Source organism: Vicia villosa, linkage group LG6 (genome assembly GCF_029867415.1).
Source record: "Vicia villosa cultivar HV-30 ecotype Madison, WI linkage group LG6, Vvil1.0, whole genome shotgun sequence".
Classification (NCBI taxonomy): domain Eukaryota; kingdom Viridiplantae; phylum Streptophyta; class Magnoliopsida; order Fabales; family Fabaceae; genus Vicia; species Vicia villosa.
Window position 1 is genome coordinate 91,790,932 of NC_081185.1, and position 18,908 is coordinate 91,809,839.

At 33.4% G+C, this 18,908-nt stretch overlaps 1 protein-coding gene across 1 annotated transcript; it reads left to right on the plus strand.

The window, feature by feature from the left end:
- Window positions 1–16,694: 16,694 nt before the first annotated feature.
- Window positions 16,695–17,644, plus strand: LOC131609308 (probable glutathione S-transferase). Its single transcript, XM_058880997.1, has 2 exons — window positions 16,695–17,100; window positions 17,179–17,644. The coding sequence occupies exons 1-2, from the start codon at window positions 16,696–16,698 to the stop codon at window positions 17,521–17,523; spliced, it is 750 nt and encodes a 249-aa protein (XP_058736980.1). The 5' UTR covers window position 16,695; the 3' UTR covers window positions 17,524–17,644.
- Window positions 17,645–18,908: the final 1,264 nt, after the last annotated feature.

An 18,908-nucleotide genomic window follows, 5' to 3' on the forward strand; every position in this document is an offset into this window, starting at 1 on the left:
CAAGACCTTGCTCTTATTCGTTTTAGGTTTGCTGGCGTTCCTTTCCTTTTAGGATAGATATGTTAGTGGCGACTCTGTTGTTCACATTTTCGTGAGCGTGCGACAGTGATGACAAGCAGCTTTCGATGTCATGTAACACCATAAACCATGTTTTAGGTAGTGAAGCTAAAGCAAACATTAAAATTAAAGAGTGATTTATATTAAAGCATGAGTAGAATTCATAGAACGTCATGACCTATTTAGTGTTAGAACAAAATTGAAAATAAGATTGTTAGAACAAGATTGTCAGAATCTAGTTTTGATGATAACAAACATATATTTTGTGAGTAACAATTTTATTACTAATGGTTTCACTTAGTGTGCAGATATTATACTATAAGCCTTATACAGGATTCATCAGAAAAGAGTACAAATGACTACATCATAAACTGGCTCAGATATGAAAGAAGAATCAAACATCTAGAAGATTGAAGAAGCCAAAATTCATCAGATTTTCTGATTAAGAACATGCAAAACAAGCCCACTCAGAAGAACATACAACTACAAAAGTATCACAAGGAGCTAGATTTCAACAAGACAATCTTCAAAGAGGTAAACAGAAATATCAACGTTCATGTACAACAAGCACATAATCAGAAAGTACATCAGAAGCTTCAAAGGAATTGAAAAAGAAATATCAATATGCATAAAGATCCGTTACAGGAAGAAAATCACATGAACAGAAGATTAGAAGTTCTGACAGAGTAACGCAGTGACATATAAAATGCAAACAACGACATAGTCATTTGTGAACTAATGAAGAATCTACAGCTCAACATACAAATTGAATAAAAATACAAAGATTAGAATCAAATGGAAAACCGTTACAAACATCATCATTAGCAAAACGGTTGCAACATTTAAAAGGAACAACTCCCAAGGTTGATTGAAAAAACAAGCCACATGCAGCGCGTTGGAAATACAAGATTAACTAAAGAAACACACCATCAACAGTAATCATCATATTGGAGATAAGGTTCTGCCACAAACACGTGCAACCAATCAAGACATAGCTTTCAAATCCATCTTCAAACGGTTTGCAACGACTATATTCCAACGGTAATCACTCATCAAGCTATATATAAAATCAAAATTCAAACTTAAAGATGTGTGGAATCTATCTATTCATCCACCTATCCATAATGGAGAGTGAGTGATCATCCATCCCTTGAATGGATCCGGAGAGAAAAAGAGAATATCCAGTAAGGATCATCCACGGAGAAAGAATCAAGTGTGCAAACAAGGAAATATCTTGAACAAGTGAAGTGAATGAATCTGCATAATGCATCTGTGCATTTGTAGAGAAAGCTGCTGAGCATGAACACTAAACTAAAGAAATGTGAAGACATGCATCAAAAGACACAAGAGGCAACACATACTCAGTATGTGATAATCAATTGTGTTGTTATACACAAACCACATGCCTAAAACAAGTGAAGAAGAAATATCTGCTGTTAAGAAGAATCCTCTAATGGAGTTACAAGAAATCCACTAACACTTGATCAGGTCTAATATTGTTCATATTGGATGACTAAGGAAACTGAATACACTAAGTTGTTGCTCGAAGAGTGTTTCATGTTTACTGATGTTAATCAATATGTTATCAGCTGTAACAAGCTCCATGATCAGTAGTCAAGAAGAAGATGAAGATCTACAAGCAAGAAGCAATCAACATAGGAGTTGTTGCTCCATATCTGCTTATGAAAAAGATGGTCTTAAAAGAAGGAATTATGTTAAAGAGTTGAAGCTCTAATCTCCTTATTAAAGCCAGAGAAGATCATCAAGAAGAAGCAACCATACAAGAGCTGCTGCTCTTAATCTGCTTTCAAAAGAAGAAGATCTCATCCAGAAGTTGATGAAAAGAAGACTGCAAGATATTTGATTCTTGTATTTAAATTTAAAACACATAGAGTTATTGATCGTATTGTGCAATATCTTAGAAACCTGTGATAGATTGTTAGGGGCTCGGTACTAGCGCCATGATTTTTTGTAAATTTCAAAACATTTCAAATGGTTCTATATCCCAGTTATTATCTTCAAGAGAACTTCTTTGATTACGAACATACAAAACATGGTTACCCATTCTCCTCCTTTTTTGATGATGACAACACATCTACCAGTGAGGTGGTTATAGAAACAAAAAGTATATGTTTAGAGTGATTAAACTCTCCCTTAAATAATTAGAGAGTATACTTCATTCCCTCCCGATAGTATACTTCTCCCTCTTTGTCAAAATAAAAAGGTGGATAAAGATGCATTTCCATAATTTAAATATGCAATCATATTAGCATGTAAACATTTAGGAAAGGAAAAAAGTTACTATTTTAATAATTTGAATTAGCTGAGATTCAAAATACAAAGGCAAAATTGCATAATTAAAAGTAGTATGTAAAACAGGAAATTTTGGAATAAAAACAAATATTACTAGACACAAAAGTGAGTCTATTCATTGCCATAGGTATCATCATCCCTTGAGATGAATTTCTCAATGTTCTCCATATTTAGGGCTAAGTTTTGATATATCTGCAAAACTTTGTTAATCTCTGCGTCTTCTAATTCTCCTGCCTCTTCTACTTCCTTGAATATTGGGTCATCTTGCAATAATCAATGTTTGATAAGAACCTTTATCTCTCTGGGAGAGATATAGGTAATACTTTTGTTGGATGAGTCTATGGTTTCTCCCATGATATCAACATTGAGTGTTCAAAGGATTTTGATGATTAGTATGCTCCATAAGGAAACTTTATTGTCATGGCTTTCTTTAGATCGAATGATGTAGAGAAAAATTCCTGCTACCCAGTTTGATAGAACTTTCGTTTAAGAGCTAGAGGGGTACCATATAATCTCTGATGACATAGTTAGGTTAACCTTCTTCCTAAGTAACATTCTTATTATCGCTTCACATACTTTAACATATTAAGAAAATTAACACAAAATACGAGAAAAATTTAGCAACCTTAATTCAACCCTTCTTAGATTGCATCTCATAGTTACAAGAAGTTTCTTGTGCAGCGTGGACATATGCAAATATGCTTTTTCCATGATATTCAACCTCAACCTCGAGCAGGTGCTCAAATATAGCCATCACAATCTTATACCTAGAATCTGAGTTGGATGACCATACTTGGTCTCATCCATCTCTTCCAATTCCTTAACTTGGAAAATATTTTCCACATTGCTAGTAACAATAACCTTGACACCCAAAAAAATTATGAAACCCCCTTCGAGGTCTTTTTCACCCTAGACTTCGACCAACGTATCAACCTTAATTAGATCAATCTAAGAGATGCCAGCCTCTAGAGCAACCAACTGAACTTCAGAGAACAACTCTAGAAAATTGTCTGAAATCATCATGGTTAGTTAATTCATTAGCTCATTGACCCTACACTTAGGGATGTTCAAATTAACCGGTTATATAAATTATCCATATCCAAATCCGTTTTTGAAAAACCGGTTAACTTTAAAAAGATTTTTAACCAAATCCACATTTAGGACATTTTACAAATATGGTTTTAACCAAGTCCATATTTTGGACATTCATATCCAAAATAAAAACTAAATTAAAATATTTTCTGAAAATCCAATTTTTTCATAAATACGAATAAATCAATTTTTTAGAAAATGCAAAAAATTAACATTTTTTCGAAAATACAAAAAAAATGATTTTATTTCTAAAAACATACAAAAAATGAGTTTTTTCTAAAAAATACAAAAAAAAAATCAAGTTTTTTCGAAAATATGAAAAATCAATTTTTTTTGAAGTATAAAAAATTGAGTTTTTTGGAAATATAAAAAAATCATTTTTCTTAAATACGAAAAAGTTGATTTTTTTTGGAAATACGAAAAAAAATCGATTATATATATATATATATATATATATATATATATATATTTATATATATATATATATATATATATATATATATATATATATATATATATATATAATTTTTTGATAACAAATCGATTTTATATCTAAATTCATAAAAAATTGAGTTCTTTCGGAAATACAAAAGGCAATACGAAAAAATTGAGTTTTTAAATCAATATGAAAATCGTATTTTATCGGTATAAAAAAATCAATTTTTTTCGAAAATCAAGTGTTTTTGAAAAAAAGGAAAATCAATTTTTTTAAAAAAATACAAAAAAAAGATTTTTGGAAATACATTTTTTGGAAATATGAAAAATCGATTTTTTTTGAAAAAATACAATTTTAAAACTAACTGTAAAAAAAGAATATCCAAATATAAATAAATTATTTTGATGTTCGAAATTGGTTATTAATTTTGGCACCGGTTATAAAATGCGGTTATGGATAAACCGGTTTTATAGCCAGTTATGTAAAAAATATAAGCATTTATATGGATTTGTTATGATATCTGGTTATAGTAAATGATTATTAATTGGATATGGATTGATTGTGTGAATAATCTGTCCATGAGCACCCTTGCCTACACTCCAAGGAAGATATTATGCACTTCAGGGTTTTCACTTTTTTTTAGTCCCACGATAATGGTACTCAACTCATTATTCATAATAAAGATATCAATGATTTTCATGTCGATTGTTTCAACATATTTAAAAGCCTTACACATTGAATTGACAAAGAAGAAAAAACCTAGGATGGTTATCCATTCAAGGAACACAAACCTACTGTGAACTAAACTCGAGGTAAAAAAATAGAAAAAAATAGTAGCAACACATAGCATTTTCCAATACAAATACCAACTCAAACCACATAATATTGATAAACTATTAGGGTGAAGTTTGGAGTGATGGAAGACATACAAAATAATGCTCCTTGATAATATCCAATAACCAATAATACCTTAACAAGTTGCTATCACAAAGTTTTTATTGGATCTATACAAAAGCACACAACGTGATAGTCCAATTTCATACTTGTCTGCATAAGAGGATGAGGCAACCTTGGTCCAATCCTCTTCAAAAAATTCTTCAATTGTTGGAAGCAGTAAAGGTTATTTCATAATCATCGATCTCGTCCATATTATGATTTATCATTCTCACAATGCAAACATGAAAAGAAAAAGAAGAATTATACTTACCAAGATACATGAGGGAATACCAATTTGAGGGACAAAGATGACAAACAAAAGAAGGAAATATTTTTTTTAACAAACATAAAACAAGAAATGGAATGATGAAAATGCCTTATCATTAATTGCAAACTCGTCACATTCAATCATTGCAATCATACGATGCCTTATGAAATCACCAAATTTTACTGTTATAGTATATGAAAAAAAAACCAAACACATCACTACTTCATATTTAGAAATAAATAAGGACGCATGTTGCATAACATATTGTTGTGTCATTTTTTTTACCTCCCCGTTTCACCTAGGAGGACGGCACGCTGGACCCTTCACGCGAAATTTGGAAGGAGAGAGGCGCCCTTGTGGGAGGAATTTTATTTCAGTTCTTCCTACGATAGCACACAAACTTTTTAATTATCCTAAGAGGAGGAAGGGGAAAAAATCTCAAATAAACCCTAAGAGTTTACTAGGTGTGGGGATTTCACCTAAACAGATGTTCTGGAATCCGGGAGGTCGGCTATACATAGGGAAGGTTTTAAGCACCCTACATATCCGTAGTAATCTACGGGAACCTTCTCTGTATCTATGTGTTTATGTTTGTTGCTTCTTGATTGGGAAAGTTTCTCCTTTGTGTTCGGAGAGAGAATTGAATTGAAACACAGATGAACTGACTATTTTTGGTTTTTTATTAGCTCGTTGAGATTCCTTGTGAATCTCATGCCTACATATCCCTAATGGAAGTCAGATCTTTTTGTAGTTCGAGGAACTAATTAGAGAAATGGATTGATTTTGGGTGCCTTGTTTGAACTCAAGGTTGAAGTTTGAATTAAATCTCTGTTTGCAGAAAAGAGACGAGTCGTCATCTTAACGGAGAGATATTTCAATTGTTTTGCCACAAACATTTTAAAAGTGGATGAAAATGAGGATTCTTTCATGATAAGAAAGGGACCTTACTTGTGTGTGCATGTATGCCAGTATCATCTTATATGAAAGAACAATCATAATGAAAAGTTTACTTTATGATGAGAGAGGGACCTTACATGTGTGTGTGCAAGTATGCCAGTATTATCTTATATAAAGTAAAAGATTTCAATCATTAGAGGAAGACAGTAGTCTGGACGTGAAGTCGACAGAGCAGACAGTCTTATATCAATCTAAATGGGAAATGTTTTTAAGAAAATGATGTTTGTTATGTTTGAATGTGGTATAATAATTAAAAAGTCTATTCATATAGATGAATAATGTCTCACTTTTGTAAGAAAGATTTAGATTTTGACCGGCTTGTACAAGGCCCAAGCTTGAGGCTTAAAAGATTTTTGATTGACCTTGGGAGATGACTCCACTGGGGATTGACTTTAACTGAAGAAATTTGTGTTCTGTATGAAGCCCATAATTGTGGCTGACTTTAGCTGGAGAATGTTTTGTTTTATTTGACTGAAAGATTTATTTGGTGTTCTGTATAAAACCCAGAATTGTGGCTGACTCTAGCTAGGGCGACATTATTTTCTGCCTTGTACAAAGCACAGGGTTGTGGTTAACTCATCGGGGAAAAGACCCAAAGGTTATGAGTCTTTTGACACGGGAAAGGATGTTTATCTGTCTTGTACAAAGCCCAAGGTTGTGGCAAAATTTGAGGATTATTTTGAAAGTCCAGAACTGAGGATGACTTTACTGGGGATATTGTTCTGTTGAGGACTAATTGATGGAGGCTAACCCTTTCTAGGGTGGTTTTATTTATGAAGGAATGAATGATGGAGACTAACCCTTTCCAGGGGATTTTTATTTATGAAGGAATGAATGATGGAGGATAACCCTTTCCAAGAGGTTTTTATTTATGAAGGAATGAATGATGGAGGCTAACCCTTTCCAGGGGGTTTTTATTTATGAAGGAATGAATGATGGAGGCTAACCCTTTCCAGGGGTTTTTTAGTTATACTTCTTGTTTAAAGCCCAAAATTAAGGCTGACCTAGCTGAGGATATTCAGATGTGGAATCTTGACTCTACTAAGGAGAAGACTTACTGGAGATTTAAGATATGGGTGACAAAGACTGTCCATGTCTCTCATTCCAAAAGGTGAACTCAATACTGAGATTGAGACATACTTGGCTTATTTGAAGTCTGGTTTGAAGAATAGAAGAATCTCACCAGGGTAGGCTAAAAGGTGACTAAAGACCTGTTCCTATGTTTATAAGAAACCTGATGGGTCCTTGTATACAAGCTCAAGAGAAAGATGTGAATATGCTTTTAAGAAGCCCGTGGGTCCTTGTATTGTAAGCCCAAGAGGAGGCTAATCGAGGGTCCTTGTTATAGCACAAGAGAAAGCTATGTTGGCTTTGAACTTAGTTTGGCTCTAGGCAAATGGGTAAGAGGTTTCACCGGGAATAATTCATCTTGGGTGGATGTGCCCTATTTTTGTTTTAAGGCTCTTTTCAAGATGTTTCGCCGGGAATAATTCATCTTGAGGTTGAACTATAGAAATCTAATTAGGAAAGAGCCTTCAGAGGGAAGACATTCTCAATCCTAGGTCATAGTCCTATAATATATACATATATATATATATATATATATATATATACAGTTTATTTGTCCTAAGGTTTTTCTCAGCCGGAGTTCTAAACAGTGTATATACAGTTTATATTTGATAGTAAATTAATGAAAGCTGTAAATTAAAAGTTGTAAAGCCTAACCTGGATGAAGAGGAGGCCTTTGAAAGATGTATGTAGAAAAAGGGGTTGGGACTTAGACTCAAGGAGAGACTCATGTGAAATTGATTTGAAATTGAAGTTGTTTTGGAAACAGATTGAGAGTTGATTGAAAACAGTTGAATTGTTTATTGAAAACAGTTTTGAAGTTTTTGTTTTGAAAACAGAAGAAGTGAAGATGGACACTAGGTCACATAGGTATATGAAGAGTTTCACTAGGAATAATGCCCTTCAATACCGAGAAGAAAGTTTTGAAAAAACAGATGAGGAGTTTACTGTTTATTTAAAAAGAAAGGATTTAAAAAATGTATGTACAGAAAAAGGTGTTGGGTCGTACACTCTTTAATATTCAAGAGGTCCAAAAAGATTTGAATTGATTACAGTTATGAAAACATTTGATTAAAAATGAAATTGAATGTATTAATAAAGGGGTTGGGTCTTACACTTTATTAGAGGCCCAAAATATTTATTGATTATTGTTATGAAAACAATTGATTGAATGTATTTTGAAAATCTGAAAATGGAAAGGGTTGGGTCTTACACTCTATTAGAGGCCCAGAAGATTTATTGAATTGATTATGAACAAAGTTTGATCACAAAATATTTACAAAATTAGATTTGAAAAATATGAAGAAAACTATATTTTAAAAGTATTAAAAATACTTTAAAATACACTATTTTAAACCTAATAAAAATATATCAAATAAATAATATTTTTGTGATTTTTTTAGATATTCATAAAATAGGTATGATAAATGAAAAGTGTGTGAAATATCAAATGAAAATGATTTATTTTGATAGGTGAATTAATTGTGTGAAGTTGTGAAGAAAATGAAGGAATTTAGTGGTAAAAAAGAAGGTTTGGTCTCACCAAGGTTTGAGCTTGCGCCCTTTAGGTCACCATCACAAAACACTTACCCACTGAGCCATGCGCGTGGCTTGTTAAAATGAGGAGTGTAATTGATTATATGTGAAACAAGTGTGATAAAAATGAAAAAATAACAAAATGTCTGAGGGGAGGATCGAACCCCAGACCTTATGGCAAGAGAATTGTGAAGCACATGTGACCAAGTGAGCTATACGATGTATTCGTTTAATACACGCTTCCAATTAAATATATTTGAAACTTGCCTCTGAGTTTCAAAAAATGGCGCCACCCACCATCTTCTTCTTCAACCTAAAGCTTGTTTGATTTTTGAATTTCCAACTCTCTCGTTTCTCAATCATTTGCAAAGATGTAAACACCAAACATGCTCTAAATTCACTCACGATTCTAGTTATGTAACTAACATAGATTGACATTGACTAAATCTACTGAATTAACTGAAATACGTGATGAACCCAAAATTTTGCAAATAAAATTAAATGATGATGCTAATGAATAAATGAATGATGATAGAGGGCTTTTAATCCTCTGATGATGCTGAGCAAACTGGTATCGAGTAATAATGGAAAGGATACTTGAATGAGATTGTTAGAGTTTGAAACAATACCTCTGAAAATGGAGGTCGATGACTATGGTGAAGGACTCTCAGCAATGAATTGATGATTGTAACAGCTTCCTGGTACCTTGTTGATGCTATCTGGGCACTTACTTCACTTTGAACACCTCAGAGTTGTTCTACTCAACCCCTCTTATTTGAGCTTCAAGTGAACATGGAGGATGGTGATTCTGCACTTACAGATGAGCTGCGACCATCTGGATAGCTTCACTACACCTCAAGAAACACGTTGGAATGCTTGGACTTGATTTACACCTTTTGGATTGTTCTACAGACCTCCAACTATTTAGGCTCCAAATTGAAATTGGCTATGGTGTTGCTCCACTTCCAGAAGTGTTCCAGGTGCTTGGGTCACTTCTAATGAACCTCCTTGAGATGTTAGAAGGTTTACTTTCAAATGAAGAGCCCTGGTTTGAAGAAGTCGATTCTTCTTGCCAAAGAACTTTTGAAAACCATAAGCATGAGGGAAAGAAGAAGAAAGAAAGAATTTGATGTTGCTTTGGTGTCTTGAATACTAAGTAGAGCACTTCTATTTATAAGCAAATAGATCAGAGTAGTTGAGGGAGTGAGCTTGCTTAGTGAAGTCATTTTGAGTTTCTTGGCCATGAAGGAATTCAAAGAATATCCAAAATGAAATGATGGTATTTTCGAGAAAGCTCCCTAACCATTGATCTTTTCTAATCTTAGGGGACAATTCTACAGAGCTCTCTAATTGGCATAGAAAAGATTCCAATTGATGAATCGTCATTTGCCATAAATTCCTAAATGTAATGATTACATAATCACATGGCTTTGATTTTTGGATATTTTGGAATCTTGATGCAAATGATTCAAATGATTCTCTCCAATCTCTTCTGATATATTTGTAGTGTAGATGCACCAATTAGTGTAGGCCTTTGCACAAAAATTACCAAAACCAAATTTGGTCATGCCTTGAAAATTCACTTCATGTGCCTTACTTTGATCAATCATAAATCTTACCTCAAAATGAATTTGGAGGAGGTTGAGCATAATTTGGAAAGCCCTTGATATATACTTCAATTCATTAGTTTGGTGTTTCTTCAGAATCACTTGAAAAAATTATGAAAAATAGGCCTAAAGTTGGAAGAAAACTAGGTCAAAAACACTTAAAATTTCTCTAAGTGTTTTCACCATAATCTTTCTTGATTCAAAATCTATCAAAAGTTGGGAGAAATCTCACCATAATCTTTCTCTAAGTAGCATTGTGATGAGTTGTTTATTTTGTCAAGATCTACAACTTTCATGTTGGGAGATTTTTGAGTGTGTAAGCAAAAATTTGAGTTCCCAAAATGCCCTTAAAAAACCTTAATTTTGACTTTTGTTGACTTTTTTATCCTTGATTGATTTTCTTTGGCCAAATAACTTTAATAATCATATGTGTGTTAGAACAAAAAATTTTCTGATCAATATTCTTAGTTTTGATGATAACATTATATATGAATTTTGTATAAGAGAATGTGGTACTCTAATTATTCACGTTTTCCATTTCAGGAAAAGTCTAAAAGAGTATGCACAAAATCAACGTTCAGAAGCCCTGACCCAGAAGATCTGGATGACTTCATCAGAACATGGTCTGGAAGACATCAGAAGATGGTCCTGCAGTATTCAGAACATGATCTAGAAAGCATCAGAAGATGGCAGTCAGAATCAAAGCTCTGAAGATATGATGGTATCACGCTTCAAAGCACTTCTAAAGTCTGTAGACAGAAGTTGCATCTGCACCAAAGCTGAAGACTATGATATTCAAATGTTTATTCTACATATTCTGAGTTCAGAAGCAAGTACAAGATGAAAAGGCTATAACGTCAAATCTCTGACTGACAAAAGGAACAATAGAAGCTACAAAAGGCAAAGTCAGTAAAAGCAGCTGAAGCATGGCTCGAGGTAGTTGACAAAAGTGTGAAACATTAAATGCAGCAGTGTACTATTCACGCAAAGTATTAAATGCTCCCAACGGTCACATTTCCTCAACGCCTATATATAGAAGTTATGATTCAGAAGCAGTAACGAACTCTTGTGCAAAAGAACCAAAACGTTGTCAAACTGAAATCACACAAAAGAAAAGAAGAACTTCATCTTCAACCTCAAAACTTTGTAATATCTTAGTGAGTGTTAGATCTTAAACTTAAGAGAAAAATCACTTTGTGATTATAGCTTATTAAGAAGCATTTGAATCTCTTGTAATATTTATTTTACATTGATTGTAAAAGGAAGTTCCTAGAGTGATCAAGTTGTGATCTGTAGACTCTAGAAGACTTAGAGGGTATCTAAGTGGAGAACCATTGTAATCAGTTTGATTAGTGGATTAAATCCTCAGTTGAGGTAAATCGCCTTGTCAGGGGTGGACTGGAGTTGTTTAGTTAACAACGAACCAGGATAAAAATAATTGTGTTACTTATTTTTATCTACCTTTTTTTAGAAAGAACCCTTATTCAATCCTCCCTTTATAAGTGTTTTTCACTCCTTCAATGTGAATGATATAGATCTTTAAAAGTCCATGGTTGACCAAATTTCTTAAAAGTCAAAGCCAATCTTGTATAGTTGACTTTTTCCTAATGAAAGGTAATATTGGATTTTTGTGATGAATCAAGCCCTCCTACTCAAATGAATGAAGTGAGTGGATTATATTGAGGTGTTAGAGGTCTTTGAATCATGGTTTGAGTTGTGGAGCCATGTCCTGATTAAAAATCAACTGTCTGGGTGAATTAGGTCAAAACCCTAATTTTTTCGCCCAGATGAATACGAGAATTATTGATCTTGAATTGAAGTATATTTTAATTTAGACATTGATGATGGAATCATGTGAAGGCAATTGAGGTATGTGACTCATGTTTTGAAACTTGAAGCTCTTCCTAGATGAAACCCTGACTGCAGTTTCTAAGGATCTCAAAACCCTAATTTGGTAGTATTGATGAGCTGGAGGCTTGATGCCTTGAGGCTGGAGGTTATGTTGAGATGAATGAACATATTGACTTCTATGATTGTGTTGGGGATCATGTTGATCATTGATCCTTTGCTTGAATTTCATAGATTGGAAACCCTAGTAGAATACCTAGTGAACAGGTGATTGCTCTTGGTATCTGTATTGATCTGACTAGGAGATGTGTAATGCCAGGTGAAGTGACATCTTAGGGGGTCAGAATTAGGGTATAACACATATCACAAGAAAATTCCAACAAAAACACGAGTTACAAGTATGAAGGAACAAGGTACTTCTTTAGTATAAAAGGATGACATTTGAGCCCCATTAAATACTCCTCTTGTGGTGAATGTTAAATACAATTATGATGATCATAATCTTTTTCCTTAACCCTTAATGTATTTGAAGCTCATCAATAGCCTTAACCACTTGACTATTACTCACCATGTCATTTCTGTTGTTACTCTACAAGAAAGTCAAATTACGTGATATCCATATCATCTCCACTTGGCCACAGTCTATCATATAACTCTATAATTGATGGAAACTACTCATCACGGTCTATGTTTTCCCATTGTTATAACTCATAATTTGAATATTTATAGTGATGTCGGTAAGCCATGTGTCCTGAAACTTTGCGCTTTATCATTGGTTGTGCATGGTTCTCTATCCTTCATTGATCTCATGAAAAGAAGCAAGCAGAGTCTCTAAATCTTCTATTGAATTTTACTATCGATCATGTTTGTTACTTACTCTGAAATCATTTGGCTTCGTTGTCTTTTGTATGAACTTTGATTTCTTCAAAACAGAACGAATATCAATTGATGCTAACAATACAATTTACTACAAGAAAAATCTTGTTTAGCTAGGGGTCAAGCTCCTCACAAATGCATAAAAAAACCCTCACAAAACCTTTTTTGTGAGGCGACAAGTCCCTTAACTAAATATGTCGTCGTAAATTATTTGCGAGGGGACTGTCGCCTCGCTAATTTTCTTGGGGCTTATCCCCTTACAGATTAGGTGGCGCAGTGTGTTAGTATTTTGCTAGGGGTTAAGCCCCTCGCAATTTTGTTAATTTTTATTAAAAAAATACAACAATATTTTAGTAATCGCCCCTCACCATATCTGAAAAAACAACACAAATTTGCTTACAACAACCAAACATAATCTCCATCTTTATTTTCAAACTAAACATCAATAGCTTACAACAATCATTAACATCCACAAATATGAAACAAAAATAAAGAGAAAGAGTAAAAAGAACCACACAAAACCATTGTTGCAACATATAACACAACAACTACCGAAAACACAATATCAACAATATCGTAGAACAACAACCATCAAAATAGAAACGGAAAAGAGTAAAAAAATTAAAATAAGTGAGAAGAAGAACCATAACAGATCCGGAACACCCTTATTTCGCGTTGGCGACCCAATTTTCTCACACCACTAATAGATCTGGAACAACCTTCAACCGCCATCACCACCCTCTCTCAGCGGCGTCACCCTAGTTGGTAGCCGCTTCCTCCATTTTCCATGTTCTAACTTTATATTTTCTGTTTTCATATTGTTAAGAAAGAGAAAGAGTGGGAAAGAGAAAGAGAAAGTGAGAGAAAGAGAAGATGGGAGAGAGAGAGAGAGAGAGAGAGAGAGAGAGAGAGAGAGAGAGAGAAAGAGTGAGAAAGAGAAAGTGATAAAGTAAAAGAGAAAGTGAGAGAAAGAGTGAAAACATGTTTTGGACATTTAAGATTTAAAAAATAATTTATTAGCGCCTTTCCCTCGCAAATGATAAAGCAATAATGACATAAAATAATTTTCTAGGGGTTGCCCCTGACAAATGAAAAAGGAATACTCACAAAAATGATTTGCTACGGGTTGCCCCTAGCAAATGCTTGTCATATTTTTTTTTTGCGTTGCGAGGGGATTAACCCCAGGCAACATATTAATTTGGTAAGGGTTTTTACCCCTAACAAATACCTCTGGCTTAACAAGGTTTTTCTTGTAGGGATTGTTAGTCAAATAGAGAAAATCTTTTTTTCCCGAACGCACAAAGTACATTAAAATTGATTGTCACTCAGAACATTCATAAGTTGTTCTAATACAAGGGCCATCAGAACATGAACCAACACTGAAAAGAAAAGCCGCTGAAGTTCTAATGAAGTAACTTCTAAATGCACCAATTGCTAAAAACAAACTCTATTAGAAGTTATACTCAAGTCAGAACAGAAGTTATGAATAAATGCAAAATTCTGAATCAAGATAAGATGCCGTTAAAAACATAATGATTAGCAAAATGGCTGAAGCACTCAAATGGATCAATTCCCAAGGTTGTTTGAAGAAGCAACGTACATGCAGCACGTTGGAGAAACAAAAAAACAAAAAGCAAACACGCAAGAATTTAATGCTCTCTCCAAAGATCAAGATAACGGACAGATTATTGTAGCTATATATATAGAGGAATCTCTGAAAAGAAAAGTGTGAGCTTGATATATAAAAAGAAAAATGAAGAACATATAAAGCTTACATACAAAGAGGAAAGAACACTTGCTCATATACAAACGAAGAACTCTTACGCTGAGTTCATATCTATTGTACTAAAAACTTAGTGAAATATCACGATTATGATTAAAGCTTTTTAGAAGCAATTTGAAAACACTATTATTGACTTGTAATCGTTCCTTGAGAGAATACTTGGGTCAGATTTCTCAAAAGGGCTAGGACTAGTTTAGTCTTAGAGGTAATTAGTCACAAGCAGTTGGTTTGTGCAAGGTAGTTAGTCACAAGCAGTTGGTTTATGCAAGGTTGTTAGTTACGACAGTTGATTGTGCTTTGTATTGTTAGTCACGACAATTGATTGTGCATTTGTAATCAATTTTAATTATAGAGGATTAAGTCTTCGATTGAGAGAGGCGAAATCACCTTGGCGGGTGGACTGAAGTAGTTTGAGTTGCAAACGAACCAGGATAAAAATACCCGTGTTTTGTGTGCTATTGAGAACAAAAAAGAAACCACTTATTCAAACCCCCCGTTCTAAGTGTTTTCATAACCTTCACCATTTTTCTTAAATAATAGATTTTTTCCGTATACAAATATTATTTTTATTTAAGTTTCATTTACAAAAATATTTGGATCAATATTAAATTTGTGTATATAAAAATATTTAGATCAATAATAGATTTTTTGAATGAAATTTTCCCGTATACCATTTTTTACTAAAAAATATTTCGATCATAAATACCATTTTTCGTATATAAAAAAAATATCAATAATAGACTCTTTTTTTTTGGAAGAAAGAAGTGAGGAAGAGATGAAAGAAAAAAAATTAGAGAGAGATTTGATAAGTTTGATAAAATATGAGGGTTGTATTATTTTAATAATAAAATTAAAAACTTTATTGTGCAAAGACTAAATAACCACAATTTTAATGTGGTGGCAAAAAGAGCATTGCTATCTTGACACCCCATTTTGACACCAAATACTTACACCGTATAAACTATTCATCGTATTTATACGGTGAACAAATGTATTTCTATTAAAATAATATTATTTTTAAAAAATATTTATTTTTAAATTTTATTTTATAACACAAATATATGGTTTTGTCATTAACCAACTTCTCAATTGTATTAACCACAAAAGTGTACGTCATTAACCAATTATTTTACTTATAATTCATTAACCACTTTCAGTACTTCATTAACCACTTTCAGTACTTCATTAACCAATAAAATATATTGTATTAACTATGCGCTGACACTAAATTATAAATGTATTAACCAATTTTTATACTCTATTAACCAATTTTATTTTACTATTTAATATTTTTTAATGTTTAAAAACTCATTAACTAAGTTATGAACTGTATTAACCAACTTTATACAAACTATTAACCAAAGAGTGAACGCTATACATATTAACTTTTTTATATCAGAATATATATTAATCAAACTTAGAATTGTATTAACCAAGTTTTAATATTTCATTAACTAAAATAATTTTTAAAAAATAGAAAAATATATCAAAATATTGAAATAATAATAAAAACACTATTCAGATATTTGTGAACCGTGTATAGGATATAGGTGTAAGTTTGTGATGTCAAAATATTTTTTTCTTAGTTAAAAAATACTACTACATGAATTGTTATATTTATTATTTATTATTTGAAACGTAGACATGTATTCGAAATTAGGTATTTTTATAATAAAATCCCTCTTTTGTTTTTTTAATCATGTTCTTTTCTTTCCTTGAAGCACCATGTTCTCTCATATTTATGTAACGAGAATCATTGCTTTATGTAGTTTACACTTCATTACTCCACCTTGGAATGTCACTCGAGTTTGAAGTGGACATTACATTCTCACGCTATACTTTGTTTTTGTTTTTTGAAAAGATTAGAATACTTGTCACTTAAATTATTCTTCTTCAATCTATATAACAAACACATTCAATGATAGTTTTCAATTCACAATTTAATACAATGATTAATACCTTAGTTGCCAAAGTAAAGAAAGTGCTTCAAGGATGCGGTGTAATAGCTGCACCTGAAGAAGATGTGAAGCTTTTGGGTTCTGTGGGAAGTCCATTTGTGATAAGAGTTCAACTTGCTCTAAAATTGAAGGGAATTGATTACAAATTTGTTCAAGAAAATTTGCCCAACAAAAGTGAACTTCTCCTCAAATACAACCCAGTTTATAAAAAGATTCCAGTTTTTGTTCATAATGAGAAACCTATATCAGAATCCCTTGTGATTCTCGAGTACATTGATGAGACATGGAAACAAAATCCAATATTTCCTTCTGGTCCTTACCAAAGAGCCATGGCTCGTTTTTGGTCCAAGTTCATCGATGATAAGGTAAGTAACTCTAGTCCCTATACATCAATACTCTTCATGATATTTTCTAATATATGTAACTTTGAGTTTTGAAATCAGATTGTGCCAGCTGCATTGAAATCTGTTTTTAAGGATGATGAGAAAGATCGCAAGAAGGCTAGTGAAGAGTTGTCGAATGGTTTACAGTTTCTTGAGAATGAGTTGACGGACAAGTTCTTTGGAGGAAAAGAGATTGGCATTGTGGATATTGCTGCTCTCTTCATCCCTTTAATGCAAGAAGTAGCAGAGTTTCAGTTAATCAGCAGTGAGAAATTTCCAAAGCTACACAAATGGAGTCGAGAATTTTACAACCATCCAATAGTTAAAGAAAATATGCCTTCAAAAGAACAACAACTTGCGTATTACAAAGCTGTCGCTGAAATACTTGCTGCTATGTTAAAATAGATTAATAAACTGTAACGCATGGAACTCTAAATAACTAGTGTGTTATGAGTTATTGTTGTTTGAGATATGCACAATCTCTAATTTCTCATGTATCATAATCCTCGTGTAATATTGTTGTCAATTTCGTTATTTTAATTTATTAATATTATACAATAGTTGCTTGTTTCATTCAAATACTAGAACAGAAAAAAAAAATTGAGTTTTTTTTTTTTTTTGGAGTGGAGAGGGCCGAAGCACAAAGAAAGAAAAAACACTCCAAGGAAATTACTGGGAGAACAGCCTGTAGCATCTATCTCAAGCAACTCAGCTCTCTTAGTAGGGAACTAATGATAAATTCTGAAACCTAGCCCATGTCGAAGGCTAAGATTCGCCAGGGTGTCTGCGCAGCAATTTCCCTCTTTGTGGATATGCTTGATTCTCACATCCCAATCATTACTCAACATGTCTTTGATTTGCTGAATAATGCCGCTACCTTCTCTATTGTAGGACTTTCGAGTATTGACATATTCCACTGTCGTCCTGTTATCAGTTTGAAGTTCAATGCCTTTCTCCCAAGCAAACTTCAGACCTTTGAAAACCACCCAAAGCTCAGCATGGAGAGTGTTGCACCGTCCAATGTTTTTTGAAAAACCTCTTAGCCAAGCCCCTAAGCTGTCACGGCAAAGACCCCCACATCCTGCATAACCATTGTTCTTTGAAGCCCCATCCACATTCATCACAACTATGTCACACTCTGATGGCTCCTATCTGATATGTGCAAGGACCTTGCTACTTATCTTGACTCTTTGCCTCATCTTGATACTAGAGAAATAGTTATTGGCCCTGTTGCGGATCTCTCTCTCGAAATCGAAAGGCATCACAAAATTGTTGTCATGCTTCTCTTTGTTTCGCCAATAACACATAGAGTGACAAGCCGTAGCCCACAAGGCTTTCCACTCCTCTATCCCTCCATGACCAAGATTTTTGCATAGGCTCAAATTAATCCACTCTTCCAAACCTGCAGCAAAAAATCGAGACCAGCATGCGTCTCTAACAAGAGAGAGTCAAATGTTCTTGATAGCAGCACAATCTCTCAAGGCATGTAAAGCGCTTTCAGGCTCGCTGATACACTCCGAACAGAAGGGGTCATTGATATTCATCTTGCTAAGACGCCTATTTGTCAAAAGAATGTCGTGCTTGACAGACCAAATAAACGATCTAATACGCTTTGAGCAATTCAGGGTCCATATATTCTTCCAAAGATTATTGTTCTCATGAACACACCTGGTAGAATTTAACACACTATATGCCCGTGCAATAGAAAAATTTATAGTTTTAGGCACTTTCCACAGTCGGATATTTGCATCACCATCAATTCTGGGCAGAGGGATCTGTAAAACCTCTTC

Excerpts from the sequence above, each read along its gene's own strand:
- LOC131609308 (XM_058880997.1), top strand. The coding sequence starts at position 16,696 with ATGATAGTTTTCAATTCACAATTTAATACAATGATTAATACCTTAGTT. Across the intron at positions 17,101-17,178 it reads CCAAGTTCATCGATGATAAG|ATTGTGCCAGCTGCATTGAA; the intron begins GTAAGTAACTCT and ends TTTTGAAATCAG.